This window comes from Grampus griseus, assembly GCF_964374135.1.
Source record: "Grampus griseus genome assembly, chromosome: 19".
NCBI lineage: Eukaryota > Metazoa > Chordata > Mammalia > Artiodactyla > Delphinidae > Grampus > Grampus griseus.
In genome coordinates this window covers 56,865,042-56,885,248 of record NC_139013.1, presented here as the reverse complement: position 1 = coordinate 56,885,248, position 20,207 = coordinate 56,865,042, and the positions used below count along the sequence as shown (strand labels likewise).

The window sequence follows — 20,207 nt, the reverse complement described above, 5'->3', positions numbered from 1 at the left end:
AGCTGCTGCCAGTGTCACAGCCTCGAGTCCCAGGAGGGGACGGGTGGCCAACTCAAGGGGGCTTGTGGCTGCAGACTTGAGCCCTCCCTATGGGCTTCCTGGGTCCCTACCCGTGCCGGGAGGATAGGGGACCCTGCTCTGTACCGCCTGCTCTGAGCCGTCAGCCGGCAGGTCAGCCGGCAGATCTCAGCCCCACCCCCGTCTCAGGGGAGTCCCAGGGGCGGTAAGGGGCTTGTCAAAGTTAGAGGCATCGAGCCACACGGCCAAGAGCCAAGCATCTAACTGTATACTCTCAGTATACGTGCATGAATGCATACTTTTCGTCTTCCTTTCTTTGTGAAGATAGGACACTATCCACACGCGATTTTAAAGAAGAACACCCTTAGAAGGCAGCTTCCTCCGGAGAAGAAGTACCTCTAGCGGGTGTGCGTATCACACAGAAATGTTCAAAAAGGGTCTGTGAATAAAGAGTGACTCTGGAACTACAGAAGCGACATGACATGCCTCCTCTACGCACGCACGTGCATTGTGTGAACGGGAAGAAAGACCCTGGGCAGTGGCCCCCGTGGGCGGTGGGGCTTAGAGGCGGTGTTCCCATCTGACTCTTTAGTTGAGTAAAAAGAAGAAGAAAGTGTATTGTAACATCACGAGTGGCTGAGGGAAGAGTGAGGGAAGGCTCCCCCCCAGGCCGGAGCGGGAGGAGAGTCTTGTCTCAGAGTCTGGGGGCGCAGAGCCCCACCTCCCTCCTCCCAGCAGCTGCCTCTCTGGGCAGGCGGAAGCCAGGCAATCACTTCACCCACGCGCAGGGCTGCAGGGCTGCAGAGGGACCAGTACCAGGCTTGCCTGGAGATGAGCCACGCGGGGAGGGGCCCTCATCGCCTGGGGCTCTGGGGTCCAGCCAGCTGCCTGCGCAGGGCCGGAACCACCCTCCCCCACACACATGCTGCAGCAGGAGAGGCACCAGCTCAGCACTCAATGCATCAGTCAGGCTGGGCTGAGTGCTGTAACAAACAGGCCCAACGATGGGTAACAGCTTGGATGCAACCCATGCTTATATCTTGTTCATTTAAAGCCAAAACCAGGTGTTCCTGAAACATGACCCAGCAATGGCCACAACTGACCAGTGACCTCACCCAGAGGCAGGACGGCCTTTAAGTCCTGCTATCTTCAGAGCTGCTCAGAGCACCCAGCAAATATTCTTACACAAACAAGCAAGCAGAACCAGATCACACCCCTCGGTCTAACTACCGGTTTCAGAAATCCTCGGGACGGAGGAACCTATTAAGCCCACCCCCAGAGGCGCTCAGCAAAGCCCGGACTGTGGGAAATTCTACAGGACAAACAACTTGGTTTTCTCAACAAACAAACTGCAGGGGAAAAAATGCAGCGAGGACTAACGCACATTAGAAATCAACTATACTCCAATAAAAATTAAAAACCTAAAAAAGGAAAGGCAGCGAGGGAACCTGCAGCTTAAGAGACCAGGGACATATCAGCCAATTACAGTGCCTGGTATTATTTCAGTCCTGATTTAAATAAATAAACTAATTAAGAATGAGGCAGCCAGCAGAATGAGAACCGCAGCTGGATTTTAATATTAGATATTGGTGTTATTTCGGGGGGGATGATATTGAGGTTACGTTTTCTTAAATTATTTTAATTTTCATAGATGAAAGGGTATGATGCCTGGAATTCTCTTCAGAAGGAACCTTGGGGGAGGGGTGGGTCAGAGTTCAGGTCAACACCGGCTCTGGGCCACACTGTGGTGAAGCCGAGTGACAGGGAAGGAACCAAGCACCCGGAGCAGAGGGTCATTTGCACCGGCTCTCCGGCTCCCGCCTGGCTTGCGGCCACCCCGCTGCAGGGGGAGCCCAGAGACGCCCCCAGCTGTGCACCCAGGGAGGAGGGGACCTGCCTCTGCAGAGAGCCAGCCCTGCACAGTCAGGCTGGACAGCAGCGGTAGGATGGGGAGGGGACGAAGCCTTGTTTTGCTTAAGTTTCCTCATTTCCTCAGGAAAATTCCTACTCAAGGCAGTTTTCCAAATGGAGAGGAAGTGATGAATGGGCCCAAGTCAAAAGGGGAAGGCTGCCGGGCAGCCCCTGGGTCCCCGTGAAGGTGGGAGAGCTCCTCTTACGGCCGAGGAGACGACACACAGGCGGTATGGGCAGGTACAGCGTCCTGGGGCTGCTGCACACGCCGGGTGGGTCAAAACGATAGGATTTACTCTCTCACAGTCTGGAGGCCAGAATCCGAAACCCAGGGGTCACAAGGCCACCCTCCCTCCGGAGGCTCTGGGGGAGGGTCCTTCCTGCCCCTCCAGCTCCTGGGGGTCCCGGTGACACTTGGTTTGTGGCTGTGTCCCTCCATCTCAGTCTCTGTCCTCACATGGCCTCCTATAAGGACACGTGCCATTGGATTTAGGGCCCACCCAGTGTGACCTTATCTTAAACTACACCTGCAAAGACCCTATTTCCAGACAAGCGCACGTCTGAGGTTCTGGGTGGACATGGATTCTGGGGGGGCACTGCTCACCCCAGCGCAAGCCCCCCACAATAGGTACTGTGCTACACTTTCCATATACGTGGCCTCTCACCAGTCCCTGGGGTTGGGGTGTGGCACTGAGGCCTGAGACGCACAGCTGGGGCTCTACTGCCTCCACCTCCCCTTCCCGCATCCTAGGAGCCCAGGGCAGGGATGGGGGCTCAAGGGAGAGGGTGCGGGAGCCAAAGACGCCAAGCGACAAACACCCTCCAGCGTCCCTGATGCTCCTGCGAGGTCCCAGGAGCTTGGCGGCACCTGAGGTTCAGGGAGGGGGCAGGGTCTTAAGCAGCTTCAGTCTCGACCCCGTCCCCATCCCCGAGGAATCCAAGCTGGGCAGGGGTGGGGGTAGGGCCCTGCTTCCTCTAGAAGATGAGCTCACCAGGGCTTCGGGGCAGGAGGGACCTGGTCTCCCTGGTGACAACTGCAGAAGAGTCAGGTCTGTCCCCAGGGTGGCCCTGCTGCTCCCCCAGGACAGCACTGCCGGCCGAGGGCTCCGAGTCAGGCGGGTCAGTGCAGAGCAGGCTGCTGGGGAAGGGGTCCCTCCCTCAGTGCCGGCCGAACCCAGCCCACCCTGCAGAGGCCCCGCCAGAGCCCAGGGCAGCTCGGCCCCATGGGCTGGGTGCCTCCGACTAGCAAACACAGCCCACAGGCAAGACGACACAAATATTTATTAAAAATCCAAGCTGCTGACGGTTCTGCCAGGAAGACGCACAGATGGCCGACAAGCGCAGGGAAAGACGCTCGAAATGCGATCAGAAGGAGATCCGCTCCACGCCCAGGATCACGGCTAGAATCAGAGACGCACGGTAACGAGTGTCAGCGAGGACGCAGAGCCGTGGGAACCCTCGTGCGGTGCTGAGGGAACGTGGAAGAGGCAGACCGTGCGGAGGAGTGGGGCAGCTCCTCAGAAAGTTCAACCTGGAATGGCCATACGACCCAGCAGCTCCTCTCCCAGGTATCCACCCACGAGAACTGAAAACAGACATCCACCCCAAAATTTGTGCACAAACGTTCTCAGCAGCACTATTCATAATAGACAAAAGTAGAAACAACCCAAATGTCCCTCAACTTGTGAGTGGATCGACACAATGGGGTCCATCTGTACCACGAATGTTACTCAGCCGTAGAAAGAAGGAAGCGCAGACACAGACGACAAAAGGGATGAACGCGGACAGCACTGCACTGAATGAAGAAGCCAGAAATGGAAGACCACGTATTCCACATACCGTACGATTCCCCTTATATGAAGTGTCCAGGACAGGCAAATCCACAGACAGATTGTAGATTTGTGGCTGCCAGGGACTGGGGGGGAGGCTGGCACAGGGGTGCAGGTTCCTTTTGGGGCGATGGAAATGTTCTGAAAGCAGCAGTGACGGTTGTACGACTCTGAACACACTGGAGACGACTGAGTTGCGCACCTTAAAAGGGGAATTTTTATGGTATGTGAATATGTCTCCGTAGAAAGAAGAGTGGCGGAGGCACTGTCACTTTCCACGTGGACATGACAACATGAGCCGGTACTGCTCCCTGCTGAAGCTGGATGGTTTGTTTGCCCAGCGCCCCCCATTAGGGACCATCCCTCCCCCACTACACGTCCTGGTGGGGTATCAGGATGTCCATCCTCTGACCGCTGTCACACTGGAGGTGGGCACATGACCCAGCCTGGCCAATCAGGAAATTCCATCCCTTGTGGGTAGTAAGTAGGCAGGTGAGTCCAGCAGAGCCAATCCGAGCCATTCCAGACCATCACTGGATGGACCCTGGGGGAAAACAGTCTCTCTTTCCCGCCGGGATCGAGAACTCTAAGGGTTATGTGAACGCAGACCTGGTGGCCTTTCCCACCACACATGGAAAACCTGCTGGAGAATGAAATTATCACACAGGGGAAAGCAAAACCACGAGAGACAGAGCCCTGACCTTACCTGAACTCCTGAATCCAGCTCTGCCTGAAGCCAACACAGGAAATGGGAGCCAATACGGTCCCTTTCTTTCTTTTTTTTTTTATACAAATTTTATCCATCTATCTATTTATTTATGGCTGCATTGGGTTGTTGTTGCTGCACGTGGGCTTTCTCTAGTTGTGGCCAGCGGGGGCTATTCTTTGTTGCAGTGCATGGGCTTCTCACTGCAGTGGCTTCTCTTGTGTGGAGCACGGGCTCTAGGCGCGCGGGCTTCAGTAGTTGTGGTGCACGGGCTCAGCAGTTGTGGCCCACGGGCTCTAGAGTACAGGCTCAGTAGTTGTGGCACACGGGCTTAGTTGCTCCACGGCGTGTGGGATCTTTCCGGATCAGGGCTCGAACCCATGTCCACTGCATTGGCAGGCGGATTCTTAACCACTGCGCCACCAGGGAAGTCCCCTACAGTCCCCTTCTGCTTCAGCTAATTTGAGCTACGATTCTATTGCTTGCAGCAGAGTCCTGATTAACAGGGCCAAGTCACGTTTTACACAGACTTTAGGTTTCAAGAAAACCTCAAGTGGTCAAGATGACTATTCAAAATCCCCTAAAATATATACATTTAGGAGCTCCATTATGCAAAACGCATAGGTCTTTTCACAATGGAAACTAAGTTCAGAGAGGTGCTTACGCGTGAGATGTTCCCATTTCCGATCTTGTTCTGTTCCTCCCTCCGTTTCTCCCTCCTGACTCACTGCCGTTACGGTCAAATCCGTAACTTCCATGCTCACGTGGTGTGACTTCTCCGGGTGCCAGACAGGCTGGGAGAAGATGACCCCCCGCCTGGCAGAGCCCACTAATAGGTCTTGGGAGAGGCAAAGGGAGGCCGGGACAGAGTCTGAGGTGGCGGCGGGGATGGGGGAAGCTGACAGCAGACAAAGCCTGAAGCTCCTGCTGGAGCAGAGGCTGGGCACTGTGCAAACAGCCTGGTCGGCAAACAGCGACCAAAGAAACCCCCTTCCATTCCGCCAAACCATCTGCAAAGTCCACACACACACACACACACACACACACACACACACACACCCCTTAGATGAGGATACGGTAGCCTCTCACGGAAGATGTTCATGGTTAGAAAAAGTTGGGGAAGCACAAGCAGTGCCTCTGAGCTTGGGGCACACGACCCAGGAGCACATAAGACCCTGAGACCCAAAGACACAACTACTGGGGGCGGGGGAGGGGCTACCCAGGAGAGGAGTAAGTTCTGCTCCAAGCCCTCTAGAGGGCAGGCCTGGCGCCAGAGGCAGGAGGTCAAGGTGAAGCAGGAGGAAGAAAGGCATCCATGACCACGGGAGCAGCGGCCGTGGTGCAGCTGTGCAGAGCGCAGACCCCCAAGTTCACATCCACTTGCAACCTCAGACTGTGACCTTATTTGCAATGGGGTCTTGGTGGATGTAATTAGGATAAGGTCACACTGGATGAAGGTGTCCCTAAATCCAGTGACGTGTCTTTATAAGAAGGAAGGACAGACACAGAGGCAGGGATTGGAGGGATGCAGACACCAGCCAAGGACACCTGGAGCCCCCAGGAGCTGGAAGAGGCAGGAAGGACCCTCCCCTAGAGCCTCCAGAGCGATTGCAACCCTACAACACCCTGACTTTGGACTTCCGGCTCCAGGACTGGGAGAGAACATTTCTGTGGTTTTAGGCCACCCAGTTTGAGGCGCTTTGATACAGCAGCCCCAGGACACTCATATAAAGGACCGGGAGTGTTTCCAAAAAGGACCAATAGGTCCAGTGTGGCCCAGAGCCCATGGTGTGTGCAGACAGGCACAGTGAAGACACTCCTTTCTTCCCTCCAGAACCACCCACTGAAGGCTGTAGAGCCAGTGATGCCAAACATCGCTGTTTAACAACCCCGCCCCCCCAAAGTAGGTGGCTTAAAATAATCACTTATTCTTGCTCGTGCATCAGGTCTTCCCAAGTGTCCCTCACCCCCAGGGATGGGGGCTCCCAGGGCGTGTTGTCATGGCGATGGCAGAATTACAAGGCGGGTGAGCAGAAACACACCGAGCGTCCCAGGGCCTCAGCCTGGGATGGACCCTCCGTCACTCCAGGCCGGTCCCACGGACCAAACAAAGCCCGTGGCCGAGCCTCCAGTGGGAAGGGACCACAGTCACATGGCCAAGGGCATGGGGAATGCGGAACAAACATGTAACCTACCACAGGCTGGACTGAACTTCCATCTGATGAAACGCCTCAGTTTAAACTCAAATTAGGGGCTTCCCTGGTGGTCCAGTGGTAAAGAATCCTCCTTCCAATGCAGGGGACGCAGGTTCGATCCCTGGTCAGGGAACTAAGACCTCACATGCCGCGGGACAGCTAGAGCCCGAGTGCCGCCGGCTACAGAGCCCACGCGTTCTGGAGCCCGCACGCCACAACTACAGAGCTCACACGCCCTGGGGCCCACGCACCGCAGCTAGAAAAGAGAAAACCTGCACACCACAACTAGAGAGAAGCCCGCATGCCACAAAGAAAGATCCTGCGTGCCTCAATGAAGATCCCGCGTGCCGCAACTAAGACCCGACGTAGCCAAAAAAAAAAAGAAAAAAACCCCTCAAATTAAACTCCTCAGATCTGACCAGTGTGGATATGGCAGTCCCCGCGCCTAGGGAGCCCCTTCACTCAGGTGGGGAGACTGAGGCTCCACGGCTGCCCAGGAGTCAAGGGCAGGGGAGTCTCCCCTATATCCCCCACCCCCGCCTGCTCTGACACAGGCAGCCTGGTGTCCCGTCTTTCCTGGTGATGTGTCACTCTTCACAATGACCCTGCCAGGCACACGCTCTCTTCAACCCATTTTACAGAGTTGAAAGTGAAGGCCCAGGGAGTTTATGCACCTTGCCTGAGGCCACAGCACTACTAACAGTGGAATCGTTTACCGTTTCCCTCCAAGATGGGAAAGAAACCGGCTCCAGCTGTAACAGGAGGGTTTGGGTTTAGATTTAGAGGAAAAAATCCCTACTGTCTCCAAGCCTGGGGACAGCTCACCAAGACCATTTGGGAACCCCTTTCTCCAGGGCCGTGTGAGAGACAACAGCTTCTCTTGTGAAGGGGTGAGTTCAGTGGAAGGTAGGTTCAACTGCCCCAGAACCCCAGGCCAGGGCCAGGGCATCTCACCCCATGTGCCCTTCTGATGCCAGGTGGGAAAGCTGCCTGCAGGTGAGTAAGAGGCCCCGTGCGTCCTGTCTGACAAGTGGCACAGAGCAAGGCGGGCAACGATCCTAATCCCATCTGACAGCCCGAATCCCCAAGCCCACGCGTGCTGACCGGAGGTGACAGAGGTGTGGGCAGAAGCTGGCACCCCAAGACGACACCTGCCAGGCCCCGGGAAGCACCTTACAGACGCGAGACACAGGCCCAAGGCCAAGGGTTCCTGGATCTCCGGGACGGAGCCCAAGTTTGGGGCACACGTGGCCCCAGAGGCAGCAGCCTCTCACCCCCAGGGAGCCCTCGGGCTGGTCCCCAATGCAGGCATTTCTCAGGACCTAGCAGCCCACTCCCCCAGTCTCTCCTGTTCCTTTTTTTTTTAATGTTGGGAGGGCAGAGCCGGAACAGATGGCTGTCGCCCACCAGAAGGCCTGTCCTGGCACATGGCCGGCCCTCCCCCGGAGGCAGGAAGCCGCAGAGAGCCCAATTCTGCAGGACCTGGAAGCACGGCTGCAGAGCAGGCCGCCTGGTGGGAGCGAGAAGGGGACAGGCATGCCCGCTCCAGAAGGGGGACACCGGGGATACAGCCCACCCTCGGCTACGGCCGGGAGCCTATGGGTTTCCTACGGAGCTGCAGCAATTCACCACATACGCAGTGGCTTAGGGCACCGTGCATTTATTCCCTTATAGATCCGGGGTCAGAGGTCCAAAACGAGCCTGTCTTATGGGCCGAAATCAAGGTGCCGCAGGGCTGGTTCCCTCTGGAGGCTCCAGAGGAGAATCTGTTTCCTGGCCTCTTCTGGAGTCTGGAGGCGCCTGTATCCCTTGGCTCGTGGCCACATCACCGTAACCTCCACTTCCATCATCACAGCTCTGGCTCTGACCTCCTGCCACCCGCTACTAAGGACCCCTGTGACGATACTGGGCCCCCCACCCAGGTAATCCTGCAGAATCTCTTCATCTCAAGATCCCAATGTAACCGTATCTGCCAGGTCCCCTTTGCCGCAGACGGTCACACACCCACAGGTTCCAGGAATTATCATCATGGGGATGCTCTGGGGGGCTGTTATCGGCCTACCACAGGGAGAAACCCCTCGATGACAGAGCAGTCACTCAAGGCCACCCCACCTCCCCCTCCCAGAGCCTTCCCACCCAGCCAAGGTAAACTGCTGCAGCCTTTGGCCAGGCAACGTGGCAGCGGCTTCTACAATCTTTAAATGCACACGTCACTCAGCCATGCCTGCTCTGTGGCATCATGGTGAGAAAGACCCCTGCCAGCAGCTCGGGGGGTGCAGCGCGGAGGACAGGGGACAGTCTCTGCAGCCTTGTGTGTAAGACTGAGAGATGGGGCGCATCTGAAACATTTGTTAGCAGAATAAGTTGGACCGCGGTGGTACCTCCACACCATGGAATATGATGCAGCTGCTAAGGAAACATACCTGACATGGAAAGCGGTCCCGGATAAAAGTGAGGGGAAAAGAAAAACAAGCTATAAAACAAGTCGAGTACAATTCCATCACCGTAACCGGGAATCATGTAGGTGTGACACACCTACCTGTACACGTGTTGAAAAAACCGTGATTCCCTCTAAGGAGATGGACAGCCCACGGTGCGACACGGTTACTTGATACCGGTCTGCCTCGTTGCGTTAACATTTTTTACAGGGATATATGACTCTTAACGTTTTAACAAGGAATGATAGGTACATATTTTAAAACAATAATACACCACTACCCGCCCCCCACTTTCAGATCCTCCGATATTTTGTTTCCTTTAAGATGGAAAGATGCCCCAGTTAGAGAGCCCCAGGCAATCTCCGGGCAATAATCCACCCTCCGGGTCTGGGAGACCCCACAGGGGGTCTTGTGCGCTGTCCCCCTGCACCCAGGGCTCTGGGGACAGCCTGGTGGAGATCCATAACTCAGGGGCAGAGACGCCACAGCAGAAAGTTTAACGCGAACAGGTCGCCCTGAGGCCCAGACAGGTGCCAACGCAGGGCCGGGCATAAAATAAGCGACTGCGCACAGCAACGTTACAGTAAGAAAAAGAATGACATCGTTTTTCTTTTTTTTAAAAACCAAGACAAGACCTTCTTGAAGTCAGCAGAATATCTGCTAATATAAAAGTTAAACTTGTGGACTAAGTTCCCTAAATGGCTGGAACCACGTCTTACTTATCTTTGTATTCAATGCTTCAGGTAGTTCCTGACATTCAGTACATTTATGTGGAATAATTGGGGGGAAAAAAAAAAGCGACTGGGGATTTGGAAGCCCTTCCCCGTGTAGGCCTCACCCGAGGTTTCATACGCCAAACCCTGCCTGGCCCAGGGGCAGGGCTGTATCTGGACAGCACTTTAAGGAAGCCAGCCAGCACCCCCCTATTCACAGTTAGGGTCCCCAGAATCTGGTGCAGGTCTGAAGGGGCCGAGAACAGGAACAGGGCAGTAGGCAGCGCCCGAGATGTGAACTCTAGTCCCGCCTGGGCCACTGCCTGGCTCTGAGACCCGGGCGCTGCCTTGCTGGCACGGGGGCCCGGCTCTCAGGCACGCTGCCTGCAGGGTCCACTCTCCCACCATGCTGCCAGGGATGACCTCCGACCTTCAGAAGGGCTGGACTGCCTGGCGTGAGGATTCTGAGCGCAGCCGTCAATTAGCCACGTCTGCCGTGGGTGCGGGAGAGAGGAACGGCTGCCCGCGTGCCAAGAACTGTCATCTTCCACACCTAAACGTCTGGTCAAGGTCCCTCCCAGCTCCCCCCACCGCGATTCTGCTCACTCAGCAAAGCATCACGAGACAGGGGCGTCAGCTGACGGCCGCACGCGGGCCTGGGGCCACGATGCCGTCCACCGCCCCGACCGCCCAGCAGCCTCAACGTGCAGAAGCGGGTGCCCCGGCTGCCCCCACCTCCTGCCCCCGTACCCGGGCCGTCCAGGGCTGCCCGCCCCTCGGGGAGCAAGAGATCCTGGAGCAGCACAGCCGTCCTGACTGCAGCTGCTCCCCACTCAGCCCCAAGCACAGAGGTCACTCCCGGGAAGCAGAGGTGGCTCCCAGCTCCAGGCTGCGGGTGTAGCACCAGAGGGCACCAGGCCAAGAGGCGGGGTGGGGTGGGGGGGTACACGAGCGCCTGTTCTACCATCCAGCCCCTGCCCCTCTGAAAGGGCACGTTCGGGCGCGGACCTGGTACCTGCAGGGTGTCCAGGTGGGACAGCGAGTTGTCACATAATCCCCACAACGCAGGACCCTGGGGCGGTGGATTTCTCTCTCCTCCCCTCCGTGGAGCCAGGGGACCCGCGAGGCGCAGCAGCGCGCCCGGATCAGGACTGGCCCGTGTTTGCGGGAGGGCGGGCCCGGCCCCGAGACAGACTAAACCCACAGGAACTCGCAGTTCTCTCCCGTGAACTTTACCAGCAGACGCTGCCTTGCTGGACCCCGGGGTGGGGGGCGGGGTTGCCTCGTACCCTGGAGAACCTGCGGGCACCGAGAAGCAAGAAGGGACCCTCAGCCCTCTCGGGAGCCTGGCCTGGTGGTCCCCTGCCCCACCGTGGCCAGGGCCACACGTGCAGGACCCAGAACCAAAGGAGGTGGCCGGGGCCCCTGACAACGTGAGGGGGTGGGGCCTGAGCAGTTATTCACTCATTCATTCAAAACGAGCTCCTGCGCAGACACGACGCTGAGAAGTCACAGCTGGGGCACGGCAGGGCCTCTGATGCCGTCTGCCTCGCCCAGACCGACCTGTCTGGCACACCTTCCCCTCAGCCCCGGCTCCCACTTTGACCCTGACGGGGCAGGGACCTCCTCCACCTCCCGCCTTTGCTCACAGGCATGTCTGCGCACACCTCCTCTTCCCTGGGGCCTCCTGGAGATACAAGAGCGGCAGGCCTGCCCGACCAGCATCCCGGGAGCTCCTCAGGAATGCAGGTTCTCAGGCCCCACCCAGATCTGCTAAGGCAGAAGCTCTGGGGGTGGGGCCCGGCCATCTGCATGTTATACACCTCCTGAGGGTGCCGAGGGCACCTGAGAATCACCTGGAGAGCTTTCGAAGGGCTCTGAAGCCCAGGTGGCAGCCCCAGCAAGGAGCTCAGCATCTCGGGGGTGGGCCGCCTGTGCGTCTGCCCCCAGGTGATCCCAGCGCACACCGGGGGCAGGGATGCTGGAAACCATGCTGGGAACCCATCTCAGTGGCGGGGCCAGGGCCCAGCCCTTAGAAGCTACAGGTGCGGTCCGCCCTGAAACGGACGTAACGGGACCCCCTCTCAGACCCCGAGCTCCGTGCCACCGCCGTTTCCCAGGAAAGCCTGCGCCCCTGTCCTCACTGCAGGCGCCCTCCAGGGAAGGTCCCAGGCATCACGACGAGGACACACCAAACCGCTTCTCACTGACGCGGCTTAGCGACCGAGCCCGGCTGGGGCCCGAGGACGCAGCTCCCCGCGCCTGGCCAGAACCTGGCTGTGACAGTGACCGCAGCCCGACCGGGCCCAGCCGCCCCACAGCCCCAGGCGGCTGCCGTGGCCACTGTCACACTGCGGTGGCGGGTGGGCACCGACCCGCCCGCATCCGCTGGCTTCACTCTCCAGGACAGCCGCCGCTGGTCCTTCTCCTCCTTTTCTCTTCTTTCTTTTTTTTCAAATCTAAGCTCATCGAGAAACACGGCAAGTGCAGCTCCCACCACAGCCTGGGATGGAGGCTCGTCCTCAATCCTGTCGTGGTGACCGAGGACACTGTCCCCTCCCACCTCCGAGAGGTGACCCCGGGCACCACAGAGCCACAAGGCTGAGATCACACCACGGGTGGCATTCACACCCACCTCCCCACAAGGCCTGGGGCGGGAGGGGAGGGGCCAGCCCAGCTCAGGGGACGCCTGGGAGGCTGACAGCGGCGCACGCCAGGCCCCACACACGCTGAGGGCACCGCATGTCGCTCCATCCCATCCTTCCGCAAGGAACCTGTGGCCCAGAGAGAGCGAGCACCTCCCCCGGGCTGCTCAGCAGTGATGGGCCCAGGCTGGACGTCTCAGCGAGCCAGCACCCGATACACGGAGCCGTTGTCAGGGGAGTTCCCAGGCCTCTGCGGCAGGCGGGCAGCCGCCACTCTCATCTCACAGGTGAGAGGTGGGAAGCCTGTCCCAGGTGGGGCTCCTTAGGGAGCTGGCTCTGAGCTCCACCCACACCACCACCACCTCCACGGACTCCTTCGTGAAGACCAGCCCCCCCGCAGTTTCCGTGGGAGGTGTCAGAAAACACCTCCCACAGATATGTGCTCTGTCCCCAGTCTCAAGAAATTCGCCCGGGTGTCGGACTTTAAAGTCAGTTCCGGGGAACACTGTCCATGAAATCCTAGTTCTGCCTCACAGGCACCTCAATGTCTGACGACACTGTCCCCCTGCCCTGGAAAGTGCCTTGGGTCCACTGAGGTCAATGAGGCAACCAAACACAAAGATGACAAACAGACGAACTACTGGAAGGAAGGAAATACGCCAAGCGCCAGCTGGAGTCTCTGAGTGACGCGTGAGACCCGCCCTGCGGCTGCGGCTCCCTGCCTTTTCCATACCGAGCAAGTGTTACATGTATAATGGAAAAAGTAACTATGGAACCAAATTTGATCTTAAAATACCAGATGAGCGGTCATAAATGCTGCTTCTGTTCATGCGGCCTGAACACTTCTGGGGGAGTAGGAAGGGTGAACAGAGCGGTGCGGGACCCCGACATTCAAGGTAGTAATTCCATCTCCCCTTCAGCTTCTTGGAATGGGTTTCATTTCCAAGACCTCAGATAGTCTGCCAACAACCGACAGCCACCTTTTCTGTTCTTTCAGTGTGGATCAAAGGTCACTGGAGACCAGAACCGAACGAGCTTAAGTTTTATTAGTGACAAGGCTGGGAAGGCCTGAACTGTAACTGAGCTGGGCGTCTCCCTGGAATAACTCCAGGCCTGCCCCTTGCCGGGAATACAGAATCATCCAGAAAGACTCAGCGTCTGTCCTCCTGAACACCTCCTGCCCGGGCAGCCTAAGGCATTTAGAGCAACACCAGATCCCCGTCCCAGGCCCCACGACTCTCAGCGCGGACCCGAGGGCCTTACCTGGACCCAGGAAAGGGGACGGCGGTGGGAAGCTCTCGATGAACTCAAGTTAGGAACTGTTTCCTTAGAACCCAGGAGCATGGCCACCTGGGGGCCTTGGCTTGCAATAGGGCAGCTTCCTTCAAGCTGTGGCTGGAGGTTCCCGCTGCCCACAGCCGAGGGGGGCAGACCCAGGCTCACACACTCACCTCTGTGCTTCCCAGGGGGACCCAGGGCCCCTTCTTCCAGCTCTGAAGCCCCAACCCCTGTACCAACACCAAAGACACCTCAACATCCAACACGGAGCCAATGTCAGCTCTGGGGCCACTGCTTAGGGCCTGGTGGCCCCGCTGAACCCTAAATGCAGTAAGTCCTGCATCCCATTCAGAACAGCTATTGGCCTACAGCGCCAAGCCTCAAGTGAGCCCCAGGCCAGTGCCCACAGCCGGTCTGTCCAGCTGGTGCCGAATCCAGGGCCCATGGGGAATCGGGGAATCTGGGCCTCGGGCTGGGGTGGCCGGGACAGCTGCCACCCTGCTCCCACGTCCCTGCGGCAGTGGGCACTCCGTGCCCACCTGGGAGTGCGGCCGCGGAGGCAGCACATGTTTCTCTCAGCCCGCAGCCGTCCTATGCATGTTACCAAGCAGAACGGCCACCATCTTTATCCATCAATGTTTTACATTAAACACCAGCATATAGAACAAGTAAAAGAGAGGAAGGGAGGTCTGCTCCCTTTGAGGGGAGGCTGTAAGACCCAGAACCCCCTCAGATCAACCATTTCCTTGCTGCACCTCTGGGACCCTCTGAGGAACCCCAGGGCTCCGCAGGGCACAGTTTGAGAAACACCAGTGTAGCCCTCAACCCGGGCAGCACAACCAAGCAAACCAGGCCCCGTGACGCAGAACCGCCCCGCGCCTCCCCGCGCCGCCCCCGCCCTCCTACCTGGAGGCCGCGATCTCCGCCTTCTGCTTGGCGATGGTGGCCGCCCGCTCGGCCGCCTCCACGGCCCGGTCCACCTTCTCGCGGATCTTGCTGGCACGCAGCGGGATGAGGTTCTTGCGCTTGCCGCTCACGAGGATGTTCTGCTTGTACTTGCCCTCCTCCTTGGTGCCGTCGGGGAAGGTCATGCAGCCGTAGCCGTGCCGCCGGTTGCCAGCCCACTCGCCCTCGTACTTGAGCCCGTCCGAGCGCTGGCTCACGCCGAAGCCCGAGCGCTTGTCGCTCTTCCACTCGCCCACGTACGTCTCGGTGGTGGTGGCGTCGGTGTCGTCCTCGATGGCCGACAGCTCGGCCTCGCCCTCGCCCAGGCTGATGGTGGAGTGGATGTCGCTGGCCGTGGAGCTGACGGTGCTCATGCCGGCCTCGCTGCGGAAGGAGCTCTGCTTGCTGCGCTGGCTGGCCAGGCTGCTCTTGGACTCCGACTTGCGTAGCTTCAGCCCGCTCAGCAGTGAGCGCCGGAACAGCCCCTTCTTCTTGCTCTTGAGGATCTCAGAGTCGCTGTGCACCACGAGCACGAAGCCCCCCCGGGACACGGCTGGGCTACTGGCCACGGCGGGGCAGGCGTCGGGGTGCAGCGCAGCGCCGTTGGTGTGCTCGCTGCGCAGGGAGTTGATGGAGGTCCTCAGGGGCGAGCGGATGACTGCTGCCATGCCGTAGGGGACGCTCTGCCGCACGCCATAGCCCTGACGCATGCCGCCGACCCACTGGCCCTGGTAGGTCCCTGCGGAGACACAGGAGAGGGTGAGCTTGAGTGCGGGCGGGCAACGCAGCCGCCACGGTCTGCCCGGTCTTGGGGCAACTCGGCGAGGTTTACATCGAGGTAGACAGACCATCAGACCACAGGTGATTTTATGATTCCTGCCACTGGTAGTGTGTTTAAAGACCCTTCCCTCCTGCTTCCCACGGTTGGATTTTGTTCTCTCTCTCTTAGAGGTCGCGGACGGCGATGGGAGGAGTAAGAGGCTGAGGCAGTCAGGAGTGACCTGCAGGGCTCCCCAGGCCACGTGGGCAGAAGGCCCAACCTGGGAAGACACGCAGCGGGGGTGGAAGAGAAGAAGGAAGAAACACATCCTGGGTGAGCAGCTCCAAACAGGGCTCATGGGGCCCATAAGGGGCAGCTACAAGGACACAGATCCAGGCTACAAATTGGCTACTGACGAGGCTGCCTTGGAAGATAGTGAGATCCCCATTGCTGGAGGCATCCAAGAAGAGTTGGGAAGACCACTCAGCAAGGACACCTTAAGGCATGAAAACTGGCAGGCCTGGTATCTCCAAAAGAATCAACATTGCACACCCATGTGCACAGCAGCATTATTCACAATAGCCAAAGACAATGTGGTCCATCCAAACAATGAAACATTATTCAGCCTTCAAAAGGACGGGCAGTTCCGCTATTTGCTACAATGTGGACGAACCTTGAGGACACTCTGCTAGGTGAGATAAACCAGGCACAAAAGGACACACACTATTTGATTTCACTTACATGAGATACCTAGGAGTCAAACTCAGAGACACGGAAAGTAGATGGTGGGGATGGGGCGGGGGGAGGGGAGCAGGGAATTATTGCTTAATGGGTACAGAGTTTCTGTCTGCAGTGACGCGAAAGTCTTGAAAATAGATAGAGGTGATGGTTGTACGACATTCTGAGCATGACTAATGCCACTGAACTGTGCACCGAAAAATGGTTCAAGTGGCAAGTTTTATGTTATCTATGTATCTTTTTAAAAAAAATAAAATTTATTTATTTTATTTTATTTTTGGCTGCATTGGGTCTTCATTGCTGCACGCGGGCTTTCTCTAGTTGTGGCGAGCGGGGGTCACTCTTCGTTGCGGTGCGAGGGCTTCTCACTCCGGTGGCTTCTCTTGTTGCGGAGCACGGGCTCTAGGCGCACGGGCTTCAGTAGCTGTGCCACGCGGGCTCAGTAGTTGTGGTGCACGGGCTTAGCTGCTCCGCGGCATGTGGGATCCTCCCAGACCAGGGCTCAAACCCGTGTCCCCTGCGTTGGCAGGCGGATTCTTAACCACTGCGCCAGCGGGAAGCCCAGTTATCTATGTATTTTACATAATAAAATAAACTCAGCAGCACTGGGCCCATATTCTTGCTCTACTTATAGGCTGTGTGACTCCCATGGGATGGGTCTAAATTTCTCCTGCCATAGGTAGTTATGCAAATTAAATGACACTCCACAGGGTGCGGCTCCCCACCCTCTTCCCTCCTCCCCCCCCACCCCTCGCCCCACCCCACACCTTTCCTTTTCTCAGGTTGCAGCTGCCCACGCTGGGGCAGAGACCCAGGGCTTGCACCTGGGGTTGTGAGAAGGAACCTAGACTAGCCTCTTGGTCCTGGACGGCCCCTCCCCTGCCTGGGGTGGGTGGCCTGCGGGAAGCTGGCCCTTTAAGGCCAGACCTGTCTGCCTGGACAGTGGTCTCCCTGTGGCCAGTGCAAGCTGGGCGTAGGCTGCTGTTGCAGGGACCTCTCACCCCCAGCTTACTGCCACTCCCACTTGTGGGTTGGCGACAGGTCTGTCAGATAAAACACAGGACGCCCAGTTCAATCTGAATTTCACATGAACAAGTAATTTTTAGAGACATATTACATGGGACATACTTATACTAGAAATGATCTGACTGACGATCTGAAATTCAAGTTTAACTGGTGTCCCTTGTTTATTTGCTGAATGAATCCAGATGCCCCAGCTGGGACCTCCCAAGATGTCACCCTGGGTTTCACTGGTGCCCCCCCGACCAAAGCTAAGGATGCTCCTTCATGAAGAGACTCAGCCCACCGCCCTGCCAGCACCCCTGCATCCCTTCAAGGCAGGCTGGGCTTTCAGCTAAGGACGCACAGGAGCTCCACAGACAGCCTTGTGGAGGCCGTGGATATGGGGGCACGGGGAGGAGTCAGGAGTGGAGCAGACACGGGGTCAAATCCAAGCTCCACTCCTTCTGGATCTGTGCCCTTGGGAATGTCTGCTTTAACTCTCTGTGCCTCGGTTTCCTCATTTGTAAAATGGGGACGGTGGCTGTGCTGCTTAAACGCGGTAATCCATGTAATCCGTGTAAAGTGCTGGGAGGTCATTAATGCTCAGCTAACGGTAACTAATATTCATCATCATCATCAAAACCTTAGGGATAGGACTTCCCTGGTGGTGCAGTGGTTAAGAATCCGCGTGCCAATGCGGGGGACACGGGTTCGAGCCCTGGTCTGGGAAGATCTCACATGCCGCGGAGCAACTAATCCCGTGTGCCACAACTACTGAGCCTGTGCTCTAGAGCCCGCGAGCCACAACTACTGAGCCTGCATGCCACAACTACTGAAGCCCGCACGTGTAGAGCCCGTGCTCCACAACAAGAGAAGCCACCGCAACGAGAAGCCCATGCACCACAACGAAGAGTAGCCCCCGCTCGCCACAACTAGAGAAAGCCTGTGCGCAGCAACGAAGACCCAACACAGCCAAAAATAAATAAGTAATTTTAAAAACAACAACAACAAACAACCCTTAGGGGTGAACAGCATTTTACCTCCCAGATGAGGAAACTGAGGCTCAGAGAGGGGCCAGGCAGCCAAAGCGGAGGGATTCAAACCCAGGGCTCGCGGTCGTACCCGCGTTCTGCACCCAGTGAGCTCCTGCCCACCTCGTCCTGAGGGTGCCAGACTGGGAGCAACAGCTGGCATCCTGCGCGGTGCGGCGGACCCCACCCCTGAGAAAATGAGTGCCCACGTTCCCTCCCTCAGATAAAGGGGTGATAACGGGGAGGTGTTGGGAAGCGGGCCGCCCTGCCCCATCACGGAATCCACCCCACGTCTCTACAGGCTGGACAGCATCGTTCCCACCTTCCAGACGTGAACGCACAGTCTAACATAAACGGAGACAAAGGCAAACACCAGCTTTCTCTGAGAGACGAGCAGGCAGCACAAGGGTCCCACGTGGGCGCTGGAGCCTCCCTCCCACTCCGAGCTCCCGGGTCCTGCCACCCTGGCCTTCCACAAGCCTCGACACTGCGCCCCTGCAGACCTGAGTGACCAGAACCAACCACGGTCTCCGAGTCTGTTTCCACATCAGCGAAAAGAACTGCTCGGCATATTACTCCTCAATTCCGTGACTCCAGGGGTCCCCGAACAGATTAGCAGAGGCTGGAGAGGGTCAGAAATGTGCACGCAGGGTGCGGCCAGACAAGAGCGAATGGTGAGGAAAGGGAGCTAACAGCTACCCAGCCAGCCTTTGCTCTAAAATACATACACACTCCAGGTCCTCAACAGATAGATCCGTGGGGACAGAAAGCAGGCCGGCGGCTGCCAGGGGCTGGGGCAGGGGGAACAGGAGTGATGCTAACGGGGTCGGGGTTTCCTTTTGGGGTGACGAAGATGACGGCCTGGAATTAGAGCAAGTGGTGGGTGCACAACGTTGTGAACGTGCCATATCCCACTGAACTGTTCACTTGAAAACGGTGAGTTGTGCGTTACGTGAAATTTCAGGTCACTTGAAAAAGACTAGATGGTTAATGACTGGTACACAAAAATGAACGGAAGCAGTGAGAAATATATAATTTCAAATCCCAAAGCAAGATAGAAGATAAGCTGGACCCGTTCTAGGCGCTTTGAGAGTAGAGTGAGGGACACGGGGCTTTGAAACAAACTCCTGAGGCCAACGGGGCCCTGCTGGACCCGCCTGCCGGGCGGTTCCGGAGCCTCGGGAGAGGAGAGCCAGAAGTAAGAAGCCCTGAGTCCAGAGCTGGGCCCTTCCGCCCACCCACGACCGGGGGGACCTCACTCCACCTCTCAGATCTCAGTTTATTCACCTGTGAAATGGGGGTGATAACTGTACCCACCCCCCAGGCACACACAGCAGTGGGCATGGCCTCCTGCACGTGGCGTGACCCCCCAGGCACACACAGCAGTGGGCATGGCCTCCTGCGCGTGGCGTGACCCCCCAGGCACACACAGCAGTGGGCATGGCCTCCTGCGCATGGCGTGACCCCCCAGGCACACACAGCAGTGGGCATGGCCTCCTGCACGCGGCGTGACCCCCCAGGCACACACAGCAGTGGGCATGGCCTCCTGCACGCGGCGTGACCCCCCAGGCACACACAGCAGTGGGCATGGCCTCCTGCATGCGGCGTGACCCCCCAGGCACACACAGCAGTGAAATGGCCTCCTGCACGCGGCGTGACCCCCCAGGCACACACAGCAGTGGGCATGGCCTCCTGCACGCGGCGTGACCCCCCAGGCACACACAGCAGTGAAATGGCCTCCTGCACACGGCGTGACAGGGCAGCTGAGCTGGCCTTGCAGCTTGCAGTTTTTATCGTATTTGCGGTTCTGCTCCCGGTCGGAACACACCTCTGATTTTAGAGCTGAAGTCGGTAAGAATCATGGACGTTGCTATTACAGAAATGCGCTCCAGGTCAGCTCTGCTGCGACCGGCCGGGGTAGCTGGGCCCCGCCGCTTGAGAGCAAACGGCTGGCGCAGAGCAGGAGAGAGAACGCGGGCCCCCAGCGAGGAGACAGCT

At 57.9% G+C, this 20,207-nt stretch overlaps 1 protein-coding gene across 1 annotated transcript in view; it reads right to left on the bottom strand.

Moving 5' to 3' along the window:
• The window catches only part of JPH3 (junctophilin 3), a gene marked incomplete at its 5' end in the record, with an annotated part of 80,520 nt that overhangs the window by 31,945 nt on the left and 28,368 nt on the right, over positions 1 to 20,207 (bottom strand). Inside the window, one exon of the mRNA XM_082677235.1 lies at positions 14,640 to 15,417. Within this exon, the coding sequence (XP_082533361.1) occupies positions 14,640 to 15,417 (778 nt within the window). The remainder of the gene's footprint in view (positions 1 to 14,639; positions 15,418 to 20,207) is intronic.